The sequence below is a fragment of the Podarcis pityusensis genome, assembly GCF_964106645.2.
Source record: "Podarcis pityusensis genome assembly, chromosome: 11".
Taxonomy (NCBI): Eukaryota; Metazoa; Chordata; class Lepidosauria; order Squamata; family Lacertidae; genus Podarcis; species Podarcis pityusensis.
This window is the reverse complement of record NC_138036.1, coordinates 25,689,690-25,709,913: the sequence shown is the minus strand read 5'-3', so window position 1 is coordinate 25,709,913 and position 20,224 is coordinate 25,689,690. Positions and strand designations below refer to the sequence as shown.

Here is a 20,224-nt window from a genome sequence, read left to right as displayed (position 1 = left end):
TATGAAGAAGTAGGACTGCAGCCTAGACTGCAGAGGGAAAGTGGCAGGCAGATGGATTAAGCCAGAGGACGGCAACCTAATGCCCATGGGCCGGTTCCGGCCCATGAGCTTCCTGGAACCGGCCCATGGCCGTACCATGGATCAGCGTGGGGATTCTGTGCTTTTTTTTGGTGGCACCATTTTTTTCTCACTGCAGGGACTGACTTCCAGGTCAGAAGAGCGCTGGAAATAGCGTATGCGCACAGGTGCTCCTCACCCAGAGCGCCTGTACGTGTATGTCATGCTACTTCTGGGACGGAGAAGCGCCTGTGCACATGTGCACACACTATTTCTGGTGCTCTTCCGACTCGGAAGAGCACCAGAAATAGCTTGAGCACATGCATGGGCGCGCATGCTCTGGCCCACCGAGAGGTCTGCTGGGGAATGAACCAGACCGGCCTCAAAAAATGTTGCTGACCCGTGGTCAGCCTCTAAGCGGTCCACCTCTAAGCACACACTTGCTGCAAATTGCACCTTCATTCCACTGTTTTGCACAGATGAAGTGGAAGAGCAATGTAACCAGGTCACTGAACCACAGAATTGTAGACTTGGAAGGGTCTCAGAGGGTCATCTAGTTCAACCATCTGCAATGCAGGGATCTCAACTACAGGCCAGACCATGTGCGGATTTGCAGATAACATGGAAACGTGGTTTCGCACTACTTACTGCATGAGCTACAACACTCCCATCTCCTCCATCTTGGCAAGGGGAAGGACTGCTGCCACACTTATTTTCAGTTTCTATGTGTCCTGGTTTATTCATGCTCCAGAGATGGTCTTTTTAAACAAACTGAGAAACCAGCTTCAAAATCCATGGGTTGAATTTGCTGCTTTTGAAACTTACAGGAGTTTATTTTAGACCACAAACACACCCCAGTTTGTACATAAAAATAGGGCAGGATTTATGAAAACTGAAAGTAAACATGGCAGAAATCCTTACCCCAGCTGTGTGGGAACATGGAATTTGCAAGTCTGAGGCTTTGGTCGGACTCATTCTAACTTGTGCCATAGTGGTAAGCCATGGTTTACTATTACATGTGAAGGAGACCAATGATTCAAATTCTTCTAAACAAAGCAGGCAAGATGGGTAGAGGCAACCACACATGGTATTTAGCCGTACAATTATTACCCAAAAGACATGTTTTAGTTTAACTAAAAAATATTTATTAACAATGTAAAATGTTTAATATTTTACAGTTAGAGCTACTTCTGGCATGCCCTAAAAGCAGTAACACTAAATTGATGTTCAGACACCATGCTTCAACCTTTAATGGAGACAAAATAGGATAATTTTCTTTACATCTGTGGATTTTATAGTTTCCTACACCATCTTTTAAATTTTTAGCCTTTCTTCCCAAAGCTGAAATAGATACATCTGTGGGGGGTTTAAAAAGTAAATTAGCTATTTCTATGCATTGTACATATGTAGATATAACTATCTCATATTTACAGGATCAACATATCGATGTTATGTTGCTTGTGTAATAGAAATTAAGATATTGTATTATGAAGCTCTTGTATAAGTTGAGATATAGAGTGGAAGACTAAATATGAATGAGAGCATAAAAAGCAATAGGAGAGTTTGTGCAAGTTCTCTTGTGATATTGGCTCTTTTTATTTTAGCTTTTTAGAACTTAAGCACAGTTTTGCTGTTCTAAATAGTTTTCTATGGATTAGGATTGCTTAATAGAATATGTTCAAATAGTTTAACATCATACTAGCAAGAGCTACAGTCCTACTATTGTACTGTACACAATTGGCTGTGGTGGTTTGTACACGAAATAAAAAAATCTGAATGTTTTATTTCATAATTATAATATTTGCATCTAATCATAGAATGGTTTAAATCAGGCATGCAGTATGCCATTAAAAAAAGTTAAAAATATTCTTCATAATGTTAAATCGGTTTCCTGATTTGGTTCTTATCAGCAACAAATTGTAAAACTCTTGAAAAGGAGGGAAGAAATAATTAGTTGTGTAGAAAACACACACTACCACTTAGAGCATTAAGGTTTATCCCGCTAAAGGTCAAATTGTATTGGCTGTGGTCATCTGTGCATTTCTGTACTGAATCATCTAGCTCGAGACAAGACAGCACAATCCGAAGAACCTCCGCTTCCGTCTTCGCACTAATGGATAAGGAGTTGAAGTCAAGTTTAGGAGGCTGCTGTCATCTGCGATTTAAAAAAACAAAAGATAGAATTAAGCTGAGCAGCAGCAAAGCATATATTCTGAAGGACATGTTTTCTGTGTGTTACTTCAGAGTTTTGCAACCTGTGGGTCACGATTTGCAAGGGGGGGGGAGGCTTTGTAAAGAAACCCTAGATAATTGTTTTTCATGATGAATACCTATTACCACTTTTTGATTTGTTGGCTTATTATAACATCATGTTGACACTTGTAACCAAATATCAGAAAAGCTTGAGTCTTACGTCTTAGCACTTGGGAACTGCTCTGATAGCTGCGGCAGATCTGGTGAGACATTTATACTGGAAGTTGTTTTGAGCGCCTATTACAGCTCGCCTCTAATGCACCAGCACATGGCATCTTTCATCAAATTCCATACTAATAGGGGGGTTATGTAAATTTTGGCTTGAATGCCTCAAGTAACAGTCATAAAACAGGCAAACCCGCAGTTAAAATGCATGGAACCAAAAACTGCCAAAGACGTAAAGTCCATGTGGCAATAAACTGATGGGTCACCATACCAAGTGTTGTGAACTTCTGAGTTGCCACAACCACTGCTTTACTTTACAATGAGGTAAGGTGAGGCAGCTGCTTCAAATGATGGATCCTGGTTGCCAGTAGGACTGGTAGAGTGGGATTCAAACAGATAGAAATCATGAGGCTCGATCCTCTGCGAAGTTCTCCTGCACAAGTTTCATTGAAAAGAATGGAAGCTATGCAGGAATTTTAATGGCTCTGCATGGGAGAACCTCCTGCTGAACTGTAATAAAAAAAATTCTCCCTCTCTTATAATGATAAAACTCAGATACACCACACAAAGCGGAACATTGGAAGATTCAGGACAAAAGAAAATACAGTGGTACCTTGGAAGCAGAACGGAAGCTACTGCAGCCAATTGGAAGCCATGACAGATGTTCGGGTTCCAAAGAACGTTCGCAAACCAGAACACTCACTTAAGGGTTTGCGGCGTTCGGGAGCCGAAGAAGAAGAAGAGTTTGGATTTGATATTCCGCTTTATCACTCCCCTAAAGAGTCTCAAAGCGGCTAATATTCTCCTTTCCCTTCCTCCCCAACAAACACTCTGTGAGGTGAGTGGGGCTGAGAGACTTCAAAGAAGTGTGACAAGCCCAAGGTCACCCAGCAGCTGCATGTGGAGGAGCGGAGATGTGAACCTGGTTCACCAGATTACGAGACTACCACTTTTAACCACTACACCACACTGGTGTTCGACTTCCGAGGTATGACTGTATGTCTTTTAAGCAACACCCGGTGAAACTATGGAATTCGCTTCCACTAGAGGCAGCGATGGCCACTAACTGGAATAGCTTTTAAAAGAGGATATGATAAATTCACAGAGGATGAGACTCTCAATGGCTACTAGCCATGATGGCTGTGTTCCTGCTCCATGGTTGGAGGCGTTATGTCTCTGAATACGGTTGCTAGGAATCACAGGTAGGGAGAGCCCTATTGCATTTAGGTCCTACTTGTGGGCATTCCATAGGTAACTGGTTGACTACTGTAATAACAGATTGCTAGATTAGATGGGTCATTGGCCTGATCCAGCAGGCTCTAATGTTCTTAAACACTGCTAAATGGCGGAAGACAGGAACCCTGTTTAGAGGTTTTGCCTCTGGCACTGAAATGGCTTGGGCCAGCCCTGCAAATACATGAGCTTCAACAGCTCACTGCAAGTATTCCTCCATGAAGAAAAATGTATAATTTGAAATTGGTTCAGGGAGGGAAAATCTTCAAATTTATTCTGAAACCAGTGCTTAAATTCATTTTATAAGGTGTGAAAAAGGACCCAGATGAATGGGAGATTACATCTAATCATTGAGTGGCAGATAGCAATGAGGGCTATCATACTGAACTTTAATGTGAGTTTTGTTGGCAACCTCCATAGAAATATTTGAATTTATTCTCCATCATTTTTATCATGTTTTAGTAGAGAAGTAACTCCTCTAGGCACAGCTAGTTGAACATTATGCCCCTTCATAATTTAGCGTTGTCCAGCTCTTAATTCCTTAAGTTGCTAATAATTACCTAGTTAATAATTATTTATTTCCTACCCCATACTTTTACTTTTGTACCCAAAGAAGCTTACAAATACATGAAACGAAAATAAATCCAACCATCATCTATACAGGAGAAGCAGTCCCTAAGATAACCCAGGCCCAATTAGGATTTTAGAGACCAAAACTACCACTTTGAATTGAGACATAAGACCAGAGTTGCATGTTCTGATCTATGGGTACCAGGCAAGGTCTGACTGCGACGTCACTAACAATATTATTCATTTAGTGCCATCAAGTTTACAAAGTAACATGAGAGAGAAAAATAGCAGGTTTGAGAAGCATGCAATTTAAACTTCTTTTTTTATTTTTGCATGCTTTATTTACCCATATATAAAACCTGAACTTGCTATGGAGAAGTTCAGAGCATCGGTATTCCAAGAGGGTTCTGCTTCTCCCATAGGTACAGAAATATTCTTGCCCTTCAGCTTGCCTTGCTCCCTCAAGTCACACCACAGTTTCTTCTAACCTTGCTAACCTAAACCTTGCCCTTTTTCTTTTTCATTTTTTTCATTTATTTATTGAATTTATACTGCCATATAGGCGGAGGTCTCAGGGTGGTTTATTAATTTTATTTATAGATATTTTTAAAAAAATAATAATAATTAAACAACATTTTGGGTTTTACAATAAATCAGTCAACCTAGGACTTTCCCTCTCTCCCTCCATGGTTCCTCCAAAATTTCAATTTGTGCTGCATATTATAGTTACTCCATGCCTTTGCTTCTACAAAAAAAACCAAAGCAATAACAACAAAATTCCACTGTCGTTTCCACTGCAGCTCTCAGTCAAATCCTATTTGCATCTTAACATGTTTACACTGAGTTTTTAAATAATCCACAAACATTTTCCAATCTTCCTTGGCATGCAATTTAAATTTCAACAGTAGGGAGACCATAGAGGGAAATTATGAATCGAAATAAAGAGATAAGAATAAAGGGATGTATATGAGTGCAAACTTTATTTCAACTGGGGTAAAGGCTAAGAAGCTAAGCCACACTTCTATAAAATTTTTTTAATAATTTAGAGGAACGTTACATTGTCAAACCTTTTCTCTGTTTAGAATATTAGGAGTTTGTTTAACATTACCAGAAGAAACCAAGTCTGATCACTTAACTATCCAATTATCAGATGCAGAAAAGAAAGGCTTACCTTGATTTTTCAGTGGCAAAGGCATAGTCTCCCTGAGTTTGCTTAAAAGGTTTTTCATTTCTCTCATATCCCTGTAGAAATGAAGCACAGAACTGTTCAAATAGAACAGACATTGCTTAAGCTTAGATAAAAGCTGCTTCTGCTTTTCAGGATTCCAAAAATAGTACTATGTCTGAACAAAAAGGATAAAAATAAAATCAAAATCAAAATGTTGGACTGAATAATTTTTGCAAATGTCTAATGGACAAGTGATGGAGTTATAATAAAAAAGACCACTGTAAGTCTCCAATTTTATTCAAGTATGTTCTTCCAATGTGATCAGTAATAAAGATTAAGAAGGAGAATTGCTGCTCATTTAGATGCAATTTTTATTCCAGCAAGCTATTTGTGAAGTTCCATGAAGGGATGTGGAGACAAAGGTCTACTTCCACACATGCCTCAGTGTTTAATGGGATCAAATTAGGAATAATAAATAGAACACATACCTTTCAGTATTTTCAATATCCGTGGAAACCTGCCATAAATGTTGTTGGATGTCTGTTGGTGAAGATGATGTGTCTTCTAAAATAGGGACTTCTGAACTCTCCTCTACTTTACTGTCTATGATCTTGGGTGCTGCACAAGTCTCTATCCCTTTCAAATGGTCAAAAACAAAACAAACTATAATTACAAAAAAACCTCATTACCACATTTCCCCACACCCAGCATCTCTCATTCTTGAAATAATTGCTGGACTTGAGTGCTATGTATACTATGAACTAATGAAATAAGGTAAATAAATAAAAATTCTGTACTATGGAAAGTTCAATTCTGTGTGACCTATATAAATAATGAAATTTTGCGTGGATTTACATATTCTGTAGATTTCATTCCCCTTCTATTAAGTAAAGGAAAGTGAACAACTAGTGAGGTACGCAGCCTGATACCTCCTGGCAACTTTATTATTATAGTGGTGCCTCGCAAGACGAAAAGAATCCGTTCTGTGAGTCTCTTCGTCTAGCGGTTTTTCGTCTTGCGAAGCAAGCCCATTGACGGATTAGCGCTATTAGCGGCTTTTAGCGGCTTATCAGCTTATCGGATAAGCAGATAAGCGGCTTAGCGGCTTAGAAAAAGGGGGGAAAAGGAAAAAAAACCCGCAGGAACTCGCAAGACATTTTCGTCTTGCGAAGCAAGCCCATAGGAGATTCGTTTTGCGAAGCACCTCCAAAACGGAAAACTCTTTCGTCTAGCGAGTTTTCCGTCTTGCGAGGCATTCGTCTTGCGGGGCACCACTGTATTTCTTATTTCTTAAATTTCTATTCTGTTACTCTTCCCAAAGAAGTCCAGCTTCTCTTCAGCCACCCCTCTTGTTTCTATGGGTCCACCACCTATTGTTATGCACACATTTCCAAGGCTATCTTTGCTTATGAACTCTATTTATAGCATGAAATTATTTGTCAATGATGCCTCTTCCCTCATGCAGCCCCATTCTTATCACAGAGCATTTTGTAATGATCTCCTTAACTAATCTGTCTGTCAGACATAATTAAATGCAATTGCTGTACAGCACTCTACAAACTGCTATGAAATCTCTTACTATGTATATATATGATTTCTAGACTGCCATTCATCACACAGTGAACTTGGGGTAGTTTCCAACATAATATAAATACAATAAAATATAGTACATAAAAAACAATAATTAAATAAAACACAGTAGTGCAGAATAAACCTGGAGCATCAGGCAACATCTACCCCAATTTTAGTCACCACAACATTGAAAGTCATTTTCAGGGTCCTCATTTCTCTCTATGAAAACAGGTGAGTACATTTCAACATCTCCTCCTCAGCACATCTAAAGATCTCCCCTCCAACTTAATTTTTGTTTCTTATAGCACTTGTACATTTTGAAATTAAGAGTGAGGGAACCAGAACACATTATTTAACCAATTTATTCCTTTTATGCTTACTTAGCTCAAAATTAGGCGAGAAACACACCCTAGTTTAATATTTTAACCCTTGAAAGTTAAAATATTAACTATCAAAAACTTTTATGTTCTAAGATGTTTCGCTATATGTTGCACACAAAATGCTAAACAACAAATGTGCAATGAGTTTCAGTTTGGGAGGTTTCTGAACTGGGTCTGGCAAATGCCGTGTAGCACTGGTTTTATTTTGGAGTGTCCTCAGTGCACCATTTCGATATCATTTTGAATTTCCATCAGGGAAGCACTGTAGCAGAGTCACAGATGTTTCATTTTTTAAACTACCTGTTTGATTATATGAATTCCTTAGAGCATGTCTCACATTGATTTTTTTGGCCTCGTTTAGGTAAAATGCCATGCTTTGGAAATAATTCATTTAACACACAAGGTAACTCACTCAGGCTAACACAAGTGGTCTGAGTCAAAGGGGTAAGGTGGAAAGTGATGGTCCACCTACACAAATGTAAAAAATAAAGCAAAAGGGAGCCTTTGATAGTTTAGAGGGTTCCTTGCTCAGGATCTCTTCTAATTGAATTAAATCAAAAATTTGTTTGAATATAAGAGACAACTGAGTGCACTCTTGCAAAATAATGAATTCTTTTAGACAGCACAAGTGCTAGTTGCACACTCACAATGAGGACAAAGTAATAAACTCTGGCATTCAGCAATTTCCACATGAGAAGCACTTGATTGCCTCCAGGCAGTCGTTCCACATTTTCCAGTGCAGCAACTCAGCCCCAGACAAAGGGTAACTCTGAAGTGGCATCTGTGCACAGAAGGCCAACACCTTGTAAATTCCTAAATTTGTCATGAGGCATGGCTAACAATAAGCTGCCAGACAGTTCTCAAGATTTTCCTGGTCACTGGTTCACCTGTTGATGGCTAGGATTAATTTTCACATTAGTCTTCTCTCTGCTTCTTTTTATGAAGTACACACAGGGAAGAGGTTTCAGGATGTGGCAGTAGTCAGACTTGTATCTAACTATTAGGCCAACCAATTTTTTCAAGGATTGTGGAAGACATGCCTAAGGACTTATCTAGACAATGCTGTCCTACAACGCAGTAAGTCAGATATTATTTTGCCAAATGTGGCTATAGATTTTGCAAATATTCATATACCTTTATAATATTATTATTGTTAATGTAATCAATTACATTGTGATTAAGAATTTATTGTAGGGATGAGATGAATTACGAAATGCTTAGACTGTGAGCATGCCACAAAGAAAAAACAGCTTGCTGAACAGATAAGCAGGACATTGTTTACTGAGAGCAGCCCTTGGAAGAAGAGAGTAAGGTTTCAGGACAGCTATGCCCATTTGCCCTCTAGAGGTCAGAGATTATGACCTTAGGTCACATATTGAGAGAATTCCTTGCAATTCCAAAGATATCTGCATTCAGCACATCAGTTCACTAGTCAAGTAGCAACAGATTAAGCACCATATAGGAAATTTGGGCCCAGAGCCACTTTTGGTTGAAGACCTCTGCAGCACCCCAAACAGCATATGAAGCTTACATTGGTAAACTGAGACCTCCGGATTTATAAATAATAATAATAATAATAATAATAATAATAATAATAATAATAGGCACCCACTTCATACATCTCTCTGTGCTACTGGACTGGCCATCTAGTTAAGACAGAGCAAGTATCTTGGTAACTGTATCACTGCAGAGCATGTGTAAATGTATTGCATGACTAACAGCTTTTGAAGAAATGAAATTATACTGTATTTTGATAGCTGGTAGCATTGCCTAGGTTTCTGTGCACTCCTCCAATCCTGGGCTGCATTCCTGACAATAGCCCAAGCCATTTTAGCCTTTGCAAGACAGGTTACTACGTTTATTGGATGTGTGTACTGGCGTTACCCTTGGTACAGAGAAATAGCCCCACTATATTTTTGGATTTTAAACTATGTCATTCCTGAACTGAATTGCCATTTAATGCATGTCATCCTGAATTTTCATTGGCATTTTGAATTTGTGGCACTGTTTTGATGTTCATTTGATATAACTGTGGAATTATTTTTAATTTATTGTTCAAACCGCGGTTACATTGACTGTTCTGACATTGTTGCACTGACCTGTTTCCCGCCCCCCTTGCCTGCTGTTGGTTTCCTTTGAGAAATAAAAGTAGATAATAAATATTAAAGTGAGGCTGTCAGCTCCTAAAAGCGCCACTTAAAGGATCTGAGAAAACTCTTATGACATGCTTGCTTTGGTATTTTAAAATATGTAAATCACCTTGATATCTTGGCAGAAAGGTGATATATAAATACAACGAATTCATACATGGAAATATAATAGTTTTAGATGTATTTGAAATAAAATAAATAACCAAAGTTAGTGTGCTTAGCACTGGAGTGTAAGGGTATGACAAAAGTGGATCCTGTGAGTCTTTATGACTGCAAAGAGACTTATAGCTCAAGGTTGAAAGGACAAACACCCACCATCCATTACTCAGTGGTTTGAAGTTCTTACTGCCCTTTCTACATTTCAACGTCTATTTTATAAACGTCAACCTCGCTTGGATTCATATTAGAACATATGGATTGTCTATATTAGTGTGTTTATTTAAATTAGGATTGCTGAGATTATTTTGATCTTTCTCAAGGGATTATTTTATTGTTAATGGGAGTTTACTTTGTTTCTTTCCTCACCGCTTTTCGTGCTATGTTTGCAATAAAAAAAAAATGAAGAAAAGAAGAGTACATAGTCTGTGAATAGCAGTGGGTGAAAAAAGTGGTTCCTTAAGAGTTATTCCAGTTGTTTTGACAATTCTAAGGGTCCCTCTCCATGATTCACGGCTAATTTTAGTGGGGAAAGTGCTCAGCTCTAAAAAGAAGTACTGTAGATAAAATGGCAGGCTGGAGAGCAGGTTTGGACTTGAGATTTTACATGCACCATCCAATAGATGCACTCAACACTTCTGCAATCACATCTGTGTGGTACTCAGCAACTTACTTAAAAAATAGATTAGTTATAGAAATATTTAGCCTAAGTGAAAAAATATTTGAATAACAACATTTCCTAGCCATATTTCAACTAAAAAAACCTTTCCATGTATTAAGTTGCTGCCTAATAGGGAGCAAGGAAGAATTCCTGAAAATATAGAACCCTGTAGCTGTGCTTTATTAGGATTCAATCGCCCTGACTAGATGTCCATGGGGGAAGCCATCTTTTCTCCACAAGAATGTTCCAGAGAGCAATGCTACGTCATAATGTTGCATCATTCCCAGGGATGTTCTGTCCCCATGGATACTACTGGATGGCTGTGGTCAATCAAGCTGCACCTTGAAACAGCTAAAAGGGAAAGGAACCACCCTCAGCTACCTGTTATTTGAAGGGTGAGACTTCCCTATGAAATAATTTTACCTGCTCCGAAAAGACTGAATCAACACTGGAAGGGGTGTTTTGCTTCACCTGGAAAAAGCTAGACAAAATATTTCATTCCAGCTTTAGTTATAAACCACTTTAGGGTCTGCTCTGTGGTGGCAACAGTAGTGAAGAAAATTTACTTCGCCACCACCTTATTTTTAAAAGACATCTGAAGGCAGACCTGTTTAGGGAAGTTTTTAATATTTAATGCTGTATTGTTTTTAACACTCGATTGGGAGCCGCCCAGAGTGGCTGGGGAAACTCTGGGCTGGGCGGGGTATAATTAATTTATTATTATTATTATTATTATTATTATTATTATTATTATTATTGCAAATGCACAATGTTAGCCAGTGAATCTAATTTGAGTGGTTAGGGCCTCTTTCACATGGGCCCAGGTGATGAACGGATGAAGCCTGTGGAGATCAATTTGCACCACATTTTCCAAATAAAGACCACTCACCTCTATTCCTACTTGGAGGCTATAGTTAACCCAAAGTCAGGGGTGGATGCAATTAAGCACTGTCTGGGTATGTCATTTTGGATACTTTTCTAACTGCGCTGGGCTAAAAGGAAAAACCACCTGACCTGGTGTAGGCTACCTTCCTTTGTTCCCTATGAATATTTTCTAATAAAATTTGCAGTTATGTAACACTTCTCCTGACTGTGCCAAACACTTCAAATGTATCCTTAGTAATCCTGACAACAATGCTGTAAAATATATATTTGTTGCCATGCTACAGATTGGGGAGAGGGTAGAAAAAAGCTGAGGAAATGCTGCCTTGCCTAAAGCTACCCAGCAAGTTCATGGTTGAAGTAAATATTTGAACCAGATGAGGCTTCCCAACTCACATTACGCTGCAGCAGCTCCCCAAATTATGACTGGGCATTTAGAGTAGCAAGCTACTACAGAAATGAGGGCTTATTGTGAAAATTTTATAAAAACCCAACAGCACTTGTGCATTAAAAGCATTCACCGCTTATATAAATGTGCTTTATAAATAATGACAGCTGTAAGAACAGGTCCTATTGATGGAAAGTACGTCCCCACATTTCCTAGTATTGTTTACTGGCATGAATTAACAGGGAACAGATGAGCGGAGATGCATTTCTTATATGGCTCCACAGTAGATGTGCCCTACACAAGGCATGCTAACGTTGTCTTCTGCCCAATTAGTGTGTGGGAGGAAAGCATCGTGTTTGCAAGAGAAGGGCACATCTGGATTAGAAACAGCTTGATGTATTTCTGTGGAGCAGCTATTTTTGTTCTTGAGATTTTTTCCACTATACAAGCAGCCTACTTTTCCTCCTGTAGGTCAGCTCCCTCCAGGAGTAGTCTGAACTTGGGTAACTAGCTGAACTTTACAAAAGATATAAAAAGCAACAAAGAGCCCCAGGCTTTGATTCTGCAGAGTTGTTCTATACCCATGAGGAAGATGAAGTTAGCAAAAGTGCTGAACAGAACAGCCTGCTTTTGCTAAACACCTATAAGTACAGTCTTCCCCCCTCTCCTCCTCCAGCAGAGACCAGACTTGGGCCATACTTATTCACAAATGCTAACATTTGTTCAGCCCTTTCTGGTTCTCATGAAAACTTCCATGAAAAAGCTAACACACATCAACTAGGCTAGCTCAGTAGACTTTTCCTTGGAAAACTGTACATAGAGCCAATAGTGCTAGGCATAGATGATGCAGCAGCTGTGAAATATACTGATGAAATGCAACCTGCTAGATATGTTGTAACACACCACAATCTATGCCAGATAGACATATGCAAGCTCAGTGTGCAGCCCACTGATAAGTATGAAAGAATTGAAGAGGACGAAGGGACTAGGGCATTAGGGCTCATCCATAGGCATGATTGTCCCATGCCTAAAAAGCATGAGCACGAGAGGTTTCCCCCTTGCCCCACTCTTTTCCTAGGGAAAACCCACCCTTTAGCTATAAATCAAGACAAACATCAATCCGGAAAAAACAACCCCTATCATTCCTAACCACTAGCCATGTGTGCCGGAGCTGATGGAATCCAACAAGAGGACCACAGCTTCCCAATCAATTCACCCGAGGCCTATTTAGGTGGAAAAACCAAAGAGGAACTACAGTCCTAAAAGGAAACCATTGCATCTCTTTTAATGATTACGGGCCAATGGAAATAGTGTTGTTCTTGGATATGGGATTTTTGGGTCTAAATTCCTGCAAAACTATAAATTTTAACTATGTGTATGGAGGAGTTAAGGAAGAAGGAATAGGATGTGAGTGTGGGGTGATCATGACCTTGAGCTCTTTGGATGAAAGGCAGGATCTAAATGTAACAAACAAACAAATATTTAATAAATATGTAAGATGGGTTTTATAATAATTTTTTGCTACTTATCTCAATTTTATCTTGTAATGACTTATGGTTATGATCAATATATTGATTCTTTCTATTTCAATGGAAGCAACTAATCCATGTGCATATTCCACTGAAATCAACAGTGTAGGCTAAGTTTTCAAGAGTTCTAGATGCATTTTGGCACGGACACAGTTGTCCAGAATGAGGCATAAAAGCGTTCTAACATCCCATAAGCAGGCTGGTTGGAGAATAACAGATGAAGCTGCATGGCAAAAGTCCTGTTTAACACATAGCCAATGACAAGTGAAGTGAATGAAGCAAGATCAAGAGCATTTATGATGTAGGTGAATACCTTTTCGATGAAGCTGAAGTGATCCTAGTAGGCATATGGATTTTAGCATCTCTGTCGTATACATTTCTAAGCAACACTGCAACTGAATATATAGTCTACAGATCTCAGGATGAATCTCACCATCTTCTGGGCTGCAACAATATATAAAAAATATCAAACAGAAAATGTTATTTCCATAATTTATCTGTCTCCACAGTTTAGACATTCTAGACAGTTTTTTAAAATGGTCTATTTTTGAAGAATTATATACAAACCTTGTAATTCTATAGACATCTTTTAAGGTGTATGATTTAACAATACAGATGATATTATTATTGTTATTATTATTTATGTATTTATACTTCGCCTTTTTCTCTGGCGGGACTCAAGGTGGCTTACAGATAAATAAATACAAGAACTGCTAAAATGTAGAGCAATCCATCATTGAAATACAATTAAACATTGATAGAATTAAAACGATATATATATATATATATATATATATAAATAATCTGTTTAAAACATACCAATAATTTTGTAATACTGATCTGAAATAAAAATTGCAGACAGGACCAGCTCAGCTTGTAGCCCTAAATATACCACAAAAAATCATATGGGGGGGGGGGGGGGGAGAGGAGAGAAGAAGAGGCATGGTACGAATTTTCCCACAAGATTAAGTTCTGTCCCTAAGTCTAAAAAGAGCCAATCACCCCTGGGTGAGCAATGAATTCTGAGGGACTTGCAAAACAAATGTGTGAATAAAATGCCATTTTTCCTGATGTTTTATTTAACCTAGTCAAATACAGTACCTTAAAATGTTTTCAAACTGCATGCAGTACTGCACAAAGATAAAAACTGGACTAAAAAGGGGAAAGATTTAACTTAAGTACTATAATTTCTGATTCCTGTCAAAAGTAATTCCAGCCTTGGATTAAACACTATTTATAGCAGCAGATGCCACACAAGTTCAGAGTAATTACTGATTTTAAAGATCACAATTTCTCCTTTGGCTCTACCCTCTCACCCTTTTACCAACAACCCTAGAGACACGATCAGATGCTGACTCGCTGCTCTAATGCCGCAATGCCCTGTTAATGTGCTATTTTTGTAACCCTTCTTCTTAGATTACAGCTGACTTCCATTCTCAAATGCATGGCTGTTATCCTCATTGATTTCTTTTGAAATCACACTCATGAGGGCAAAATATCCTGTTCGGAGTATAACTTGTACAAAGATGTTCTTCAGCATCCCTGGTGGTTGTAAAGATTCATTCCTTGCACGATGTTTCAGAACTCTCTTTTTAATGCCAGCAGAGTCCTCTCAGAGGTATTCTTATGCCAAGTTTGCAGTTAGAGTGGACCATGAGGTCAGGAGAGGCAGGTCTTTTGTTTTCTCTTTTAAAAGTGCTGGACTGGGACCTTTTACCCAAAAAGAATGATAGGTATAGAATATGTTTTATAAAATACTAGGAATTCATGAGAAATGTTGAAAAATTAAGGCCTGGGGAAATAAACGTTTTCTGTAAATGTTTTCAATAATTTTCAGTTTGCACTGGGAAATTCCATAGAGCAAGGGTAGCAAATGTGGTGCCCTTCAGATGTTGTTGGACGACAAGTCCCATTACCCACATCCATTATGGTCAATGGATCAGGGATGATGGGAGTTGTAGTCCAACAAAACATCTGGAGGGCACCACATTGGTTACCTCTGTGCTAGAGTGATCTAATTTAGCATGTTAATTTTTCTTGTATTTAGTATAATAATAATAATAAGCTGAAATGATAAAACTTGGTATTTATTTATTGTTACTAATGAACTTATGGCACAGAAAATTCCCTGTTTTTTTTTTAAAAAAGGCCTTCAAAAGATTTCCACCAGTAATCATTTATTATACCTCATATGAATGACTTTTTTTTTTACATTGTATTGATTTTTACATTTGACTGTCACTGTGACAAGGCACTACAGTAATTACTAGCAACAGCAATCATAAGTACTGTAATGCTTAGTAGTATTTTTCTATGACCAATTTGTTGTTGTTGTTTAGTTATGTCCGACTCCTCGTTACCCCATAGACCAGAGCACGCCAGGCACTTCTGTCTTCCACTGCCTCCTGCAGTTTGGTCAAATTCATGCTGGTAGTTTCGAGAACACTGTCCAACCATCTCATCCTCTGTTGTCCCCTTCTCCTTGTGCCCTCCATCTTTCCCAACATCTGGGTCTTTTCCAGGGAGTCTTCTCTTCTCATGAGGTGGCCAAAGTATTGGAGCCTCAGCTTCAGGATCTGTCCTTCCAGTGAGCACTCAGGGCTGATTTCCTTAAGAATGGAGAGGTTTGATCTTCTCTAAAGATGTCTATCACTGATAGCAATGTTTTATCCTATATAAAGTAGAGCTCTAATGCTTCTGTGTTACTTTTCTAGATGAAGAAATGTGATAAAAAATAATCAAAACAGTAAGTATGCAGCAAAGCTGTGAACATTAAAAAATTCTGTATCAAAATCACAGGTGTTTGAGAAGATACTAAGAGCAAATAAGAGGCTAAATCACTATCTTTTGTATGTGTAAAAGATCCACCCTTCACAAGCACCAAGCCAGATAATACAGTGTTAAGAATTCACTCACGTGTCTGTTCCCATTTGACACAGGGTAATTCCAATTAGGTTTGAAATATAGTGTTTCAGAGTGAGCCGGAGTTATTATTGCTTAAGATTTTTAGAAACATCACTTCCAAATGGTCTCAGATGTGGCTGATGCTGTTTCCAACCTAGGGTTAAGTTACCAGAAGACTAGATGCCAATAGAAGCCATGGGGCTAATATGTTTGGCTCCAACATCCTGATGTAGCCACCCTCAAGTAGCCAAAATCTGAATGCCCATATTCATTTCTAGGGTTGGAAGGATCTCATTTTTCCATTCTTAAATTCAGTTCTCCACATTTCTGCAGTGATTTGTCGATTTCATTATAAAAAGCCCTCATGGAAATTCTTCAGTATTTTAGTGTGAATTTCTCATAGTAAACACATTTTTGTCTGCAGTTTTGACCAATGCACACATTTATGCAAGCAACCTCTCCTAATATAATGCATTTTTGTAAACATTGGTTGGAGAATTGCGTCACAGAATTCGGTTAAGTGCAAATTTTGAAAGATGGCTGTGTTTCGGTTTTCACATTGCTTTGGAAATTGTCTAATTGATAAATTCAACTTTAAATGTGTACTGAATCAAATTTCACCCCCATTCCTATTCATTTCCTCTAAGGTCCCCTACCGATTTTGGCTCAGTCAGCAACCCATAGTTAGTGCATGTTACTACAGCAACAACTTCTCCATTGGCTACCATCTTGAAGCTACATATCCATAAATTTTCCTACTTGAATACACCTTAAAGAGAAAGTCCAAAATCACAAAATAAATCTCTTACAATTAGTACTATGAAAGCCAACCTGTGTTCTATGCTATCAAAGTTATCAATTTAACATACATTGTTAGCGCTAAGAAACTCAGTTATCTTTCTTCGGATTTGCACTACTTTTAATACATTCAGAATTAATGACACTGGCTAATAATAACCAGAATAGCAAATATTATTATCTAGAACACATCTACATTGACAAACAAGCAACTAAGCAATTACATATAAACCCCATAGAGGGAGCTCTAATACCAATCATTACCTTTTCAGCATTGTTATTTGACCACCAACCAGCTTAACCCATAAAACAGAAAGGAATATACAGACACAGGATTCTATCCCTGGAAATAAATTATTTATTTATTTCATAAAATTTATATACTGCTTGATTGTAAAAAAATCTCATGTCACTAGGGCTGCTACCAACCAGCGTATATATTATTTCTAAAATACTATATATTACGTAATTGCTTTATAAGTAACTAATTTAACCTATCATTATATTGTAGACAGATTGGGATTAAAACTGGGAAAAAAAGCTGTGTGAGTTTTTAGAAATTTTGCACCAGGTTGTTGTTGTTGTTATTTTGTTTTGGGTGTGTGCGGTTTGTGTTCAGGAGTACTGAAGCAAAGGCCCATAGAGCAATGGAATGGAATTGGTTCATATCTATGGCGCATAAACAGCCTCTCTGTTTCCAATTGCAATGGAGAACAGAGATTTTTTCGGCTTGGACCTCTAGATTCTGAACTGAGGGGAAAGACAGAGAAATGGTTGCTATGGTGACTAGGCCTTGTCCACGCTATACCACAATAGTGTCATGACAATGTGAAGAAGGTAGGAAGTTGGCTACTTCCAGTGGTTCTGGACCCAGAGTGAACCCCAATAAGACCCTAGGATTTCATCAGTTGCCCCAAGACTAAGGGAAGCTATTTTTTGGACAGTAAATAAAAGTGGTGCAATTAACCTTTCCCTTTCTAACATGTCATTTATCAATACAGAACCAAATTTTATTTGTAAACAAAGGGGGATTAAAGGAATCAATCACTGAGCAGGGGGAAAAAGATGACAGGGAAGAGGGGTAAGCCTCAAGTTTTGTCGCTGGATTTATTACCAACACCACCACAATTTTTTAAATTGTCAGGAATCTATCTCAGAGACTGAATGATTCACCTCAGAAGCAGTACAGCAGTACATGCTGCCATGTCCTGTCAAGATTGGGTTAGTAACATTAAGGTGTATTTGACCCAAGAGATATACAGATCTCATATTTATTAACAGTATATCAAAAACAGTTTCACATACTATAGAAAGAAAAGCAGGAATACAATTGCAATGAATTTTTAAAATCCCAGGATGATAAGCACATCATTTAATTTAATTATTTTTATTTCCCCCCTACTCAGAAAACTACAGGACTTTGTTTGCAATACCGGTATGTTCAGTACTTTAACTGGCTATATAATTAATGGGCCAAAATTAATTTTAACCATGTATTCAGATTTATTATGGAATTGAATGCAAAAACTTTTCAGGAGATTGGTCACTCAATTAAACCCTCATTCAAGAAAACCAGTTCCCTTGACAACCTTGACGTTTCACCCCCTTAATTGTACTGCTTTGAAAATGTTTGCTATATTCTTAATTTCTGGCTTTCGACCCAATGAATCAATTCACATTATCCCCACCGAAGAATTCCGCCACATGGATGGCCAGTTCCAAAATGGCAGAGCCATCCTTTGCAACTGGTACAACTAGCATGCTAAAAGAACAGGAAGGGAGCATGCAGGAGTAGATGGTACAGTGTTGTGCTGCCGCCCTGTCAACAGTGGTGTATTTCTTGCTTACTGGGATGGTGTGGGGAACAGGTAAGGCCAGGGCCATGTAGGTGCACTGGCAGTGTCTCACATGTCCCACTGGTTCTCTCTGTTACACCAGGTTTCAGTTATGCCTACCAGATCAATGCCATCCTCTAAGACCCAGCACTCCAGTTCACAAATCTTGTCTCGGGGGCTTCTAGCATTAGCATATCGACACTTGTACACAGTCTCTCTCTTCACGTTTCTTTGGCACTTGCATTTTTGACCTGCAGTGCTTTGCCCTCTCTGAGTCAGGTGATGAACTCATAATAAAAGCTGATATCTATTCCCAGAAGTTATGCTCTGCATGCTAATGCTTACTTATGCATACAACGATCCCTTAGCGATGAAACATGATTAAGTAGGATATGACAGCACAGTATGGCACCCTTGACAATAGAAGCCGAAGAGCAGATATAGTTATATTCAATAAATATGAGACCATAAATGGAAGTGTTAATTTAAATTATTTGTGGCATGTGGCTGGGATATTCGCTTGTTAAATCACATTCCTTTTCTGAAGTTGCTTAAAATGCTAGAAAACCCCAATAACCTTACCAGTGTTCACTAATTCACAAAAAGGTCTTCCGTTTTATAGGCACCAGGAAGCATATGCCATGAATGCCAGTCTTTAAAGTATAAGATTTTCACACTTGCTTCTTGATGTGAAACTTTCAGGTTCAGATAGCTAGTAATCTGGGCAATATAAATCTGGAGTTGAACAGGTTTATGCTAGGGGAAATCCAGATAATTTCCCCCCCTAATATTCTAATTTAAAGTCAATATTAGGAGGAATGGGTGGTGGTTTGGGGGAAGGCCCTGCTGCAGTTATTCCCCAACCACCAACCCCAATAACCCTTCATGGAAAGTAAAGGTAAAGGTAAAGGTACCCCTGCCCGTACAGGCCAGTCTTGACAGACTCTAGGGTTGTGCGCTCATCTCACTCTATAGGCCGGGAGCCAGCGCTGTCCGCAGACACTTCCGGGTCACGTGGCCAGTGTGACAAGCTGCATCTGGCGAGCCAGCGCAGCACACGGAACGCCGTTTACCTTCCCACTAGTAAGCGGTCCCTATTTATCTACTTGCACCCGGGGGTGCTTTCGAACTGCTAGGTTGGCAGGCGCTGGGACCGAATGACGGGAGCGCACCCCGTCGTGGGGATTCAAACCGCCGACCTTAGTATCATCACCCAAATGTGAGCAAAGACCAGGGCCGGACCCCAAATCCATTCAAAGCTCCGATGCTCTAGTTACCTTTTCTAATGTCTCTGAAAAGCAAGCAGCAGGAGTCCCAGATCCTGAAAGGAAGTGGTGGATTGCAGTGAACAGCTTTATGATGGTATTTTTCTCGTTGGGGAAAGATCAACCCAGTCAGTTGTTTTAGGAGACAGTTTGGCCACACTGGATGTCCAAAATCAATGCTCCAGAATCTGGATGAACCCAAACGGCTCTAATTTTAAGAGATTAGATAGCAGCATATGTTTCAGGCAGGATGTTTTA

The 20,224-nt window shown here is 38.9% G+C and overlaps 1 protein-coding gene across 2 annotated transcripts in view; it reads right to left on the bottom strand.

The window, feature by feature from the left end:
• Nucleotides 1-1,179: 1,179 nt before the first annotated feature.
• RGS7BP (regulator of G protein signaling 7 binding protein) overlaps nucleotides 1,180-20,224 on the bottom strand; it is a 53,613-nt gene continuing 34,568 nt past the window's right edge. For both annotated transcript variants that reach the window (XM_080973169.1, XM_080973170.1), the window contains 4 exons: nucleotides 13,478-13,608; nucleotides 5,935-6,082; nucleotides 5,450-5,520; nucleotides 1,180-2,212 (listed from right to left, as the gene is read on the bottom strand). In XM_080973169.1, coding sequence (XP_080829295.1) covers nucleotides 2,115-2,212; nucleotides 5,450-5,520; nucleotides 5,935-6,082; nucleotides 13,478-13,608 — 448 coding nt within the window. In that variant the 3' untranslated portion in view covers nucleotides 1,180-2,114. The remainder of the gene's footprint in view (nucleotides 2,213-5,449; nucleotides 5,521-5,934; nucleotides 6,083-13,477; nucleotides 13,609-20,224) is intronic.